This window comes from Propithecus coquereli, unplaced genomic scaffold (genome assembly GCF_000956105.1).
Source record: "Propithecus coquereli isolate 6110/MARCELLA unplaced genomic scaffold, Pcoq_1.0 Scaffold453, whole genome shotgun sequence".
Taxonomy (NCBI): Eukaryota; Metazoa; Chordata; class Mammalia; order Primates; family Indriidae; genus Propithecus; species Propithecus coquereli.
This window is the reverse complement of record NW_012150319.1, coordinates 475,422-477,930: the sequence shown is the minus strand read 5'-3', so window position 1 is coordinate 477,930 and position 2,509 is coordinate 475,422. Positions and strand designations below refer to the sequence as shown.

Genomic DNA, 2,509 nt, shown 5'->3' with positions numbered 1-2,509 from the left:
ATGCTGAAATAAAAAAAAAAAGAATATATGTATATTATACTTAACACCTATATACTTTATAGTTAACTTGCAATGTCTTAAAATAAAGATGGTTGTATTTCTCCTCTAAAATAGTTCATTTGATAAAATAGGAATGGTCGACTTGAATACATGGTTCAGGAGGACAGACATGTTAACTATCTTGCTCAGCATTACATCCCCAGCACCTAACAGTACCTGGTTGTTAAAAGATTGAAGGAGCAAAAGAATAAAATCCCCCAAAATAGAAATATTTTATTCATAATCTTCATAGTATAGCTTTATGATCTTAAGATAAAATAAACTAAAATCCAGAGAAAGCATTTGCCACTTGTTTCTCAAAAATGAACACAGTGCCCAATATTAAGTATCTAATCCTAGGCTTTCTTCTGATAGCCATAAACACAGGTCATCATTGTGCACAATTTAAAACAATTTAGGAGATTCCTTGATTTAATTTCAGTTTCAAAACATAAATTTATTCCCATTTTATATAAAAGCACCATGCAACAATAACTTATCCAAAGATGGTGGATATATTTTTTACAAATTGGAATTTTCTAGAGTAGATTTAAAAGTAATCCTTCAACTGGGAAAAATTAAAAAGAAAAGAAAATTCTTAAATTTATATTAGCCCATACCAGGAAAAACTTGTCATAAATATTTCAGCCATTGTCTATAACTCAACCTGAAGTACACATACAATCAAATGTTTCTTTTAATATGACAGACAAGGAGCCATATGGGAAAAATGAACAAATTCAACAAAATGTGCTACTTCCTTCTTGCAGCACTAAAGAAAGATCAATGAGAATAATTTTCTTGCGGATAGATTTTTTTTTTTTTTTCCCTAAAATTGAAACCCAACAGATAGCTATCTCTTCAGGTATCTTCAGACAGCCTCTGCAATAAAACTACCCACTAACCATTTAAAAGAAAACAAAATTGCCAATAATATAGGATATAGTATACCTGTGACTATTTCAACATAACCATAAATTAAGATGGAAGAAAAACAGCAAAACTATACTTATTGCTCAGCCTGTATGTAAATCTACGTGAAGAAATTTAGCTATGAATATGCTACCTCCTTACTTACATCCACATAAAGCATGCAGATGATGTATTTCTTGCTATCTAAATGTTTTATGTGTAGAGGGGGTATGTGAGCTATCTGCTTCATAATCCAGATTTACTCTCTTTTTTTTTGGTCATGTTTTAAATCTGTTTACTTTTGGAAATTGAAAAATTATCAGAAAATGTTCTCATTCAGCTAGAGGTTATCTTTTACTGCAAGGTACCCATAGGCTGAAGGTTTTGAAAAATAAATAGCTTGAGCAATAATTTCCTGTAGCAGGATAAAGATCAGTGATGAATGGCAAATCTCAAAGACTTTCTTACCCTTTATGCTTAATTACTTAGGAAACATGAGACATCAGGAACAAAACCCAAACAAAACGTAAGGGGGGAGATTCATTAGTAAAATCTTAGATATGCATACAAATAGGAAAAAAGTGCAAAGTAAATTTTAAAAAGAATAAACACAGCAGAACAGAAATACATATAAACAATATTATAAAACATACGAATGAAATTAAAGCTTAAACGTTCTGATGCTATGAAGATATAACATAACCTTTGCTCCCTTGTTGTGGTTTCAATACCCAATTCACTCAAGACGGTATTTTACCTGAGATTTAAAAGCTTGTAACTCTGCTTGAAGCTCATTAATCTTTGCCTCTTTTTTCTGCAATTGAGCCTGAGTTTCTTGGTGGTCAGTAAACTCTTTTTCAAACTGAAAAGAAAAAAAAATGAGAGAGAAAGATGGAAAAGAAAAGCGCTATTCTTCATGTAGAAACATAACTCTAATGATCTGTCAGTAGAACGTAAATTTCTGAATTGGTTTCAGGAAAGGAGCAGTAGATTTTTGCTAAGTCACCTACAGCCTTTCTCTAGGTCCCTCCAGGTCCCACCAAAATCATTCATTCGCAAGGAAGCAGACAAAGACAGAGATGAAGTCTGTGACCTTCTCTCAGCAGCGGAAACTGGCCCATAGTTATCTGCAATCCTGGCATTTTTCTTAAAAGTCTCTAAATATCATTGCGACTTTGTGTAAAATAATAGAGAGCAAAGCATTGTACTTAATTCCCTGTCCCCCCACCGGAAAAACTTATACTTGAAACTTATCTTAAGTTTATCAACATGATTTTAAAGGAGTCCATTTTAGTATTTTTTATTAATGAACAATTCCATTCTGTTCAATTATTTTTTTCTTATAACAATATAACATCTCCTAATATCTTTGGAAAAGTAATGGTAAATTAATCTTTCAAAGAGTCCCTAGTGAAATTCCTTCTGGGAGGAAGGCAAACAATAAAATTTGGTGAATCCAATGAGTTTTCTAATTTTTACTGCCACTCTTTATAAGTTCCCATCTTGTATTCAAATAGCTTCACTTTGCCATTATCATGACTGAAAACCTCTCCTAATA

The 2,509-nt window shown here is 32.0% G+C and overlaps 1 protein-coding gene across 1 annotated transcript in view; it reads right to left on the bottom strand.

The window, feature by feature from the left end:
- Positions 1-2,509, bottom strand: part of DIAPH3 (diaphanous-related formin 3) — a 536,888-nt gene that overhangs the window by 348,961 nt on the left and 185,418 nt on the right. Inside the window, 2 exon segments of the mRNA XM_012654946.1 lie at positions 1,699-1,711; positions 1,714-1,813. Of these exon segments, the coding sequence (XP_012510400.1) occupies positions 1,699-1,711; positions 1,714-1,813 (113 nt within the window).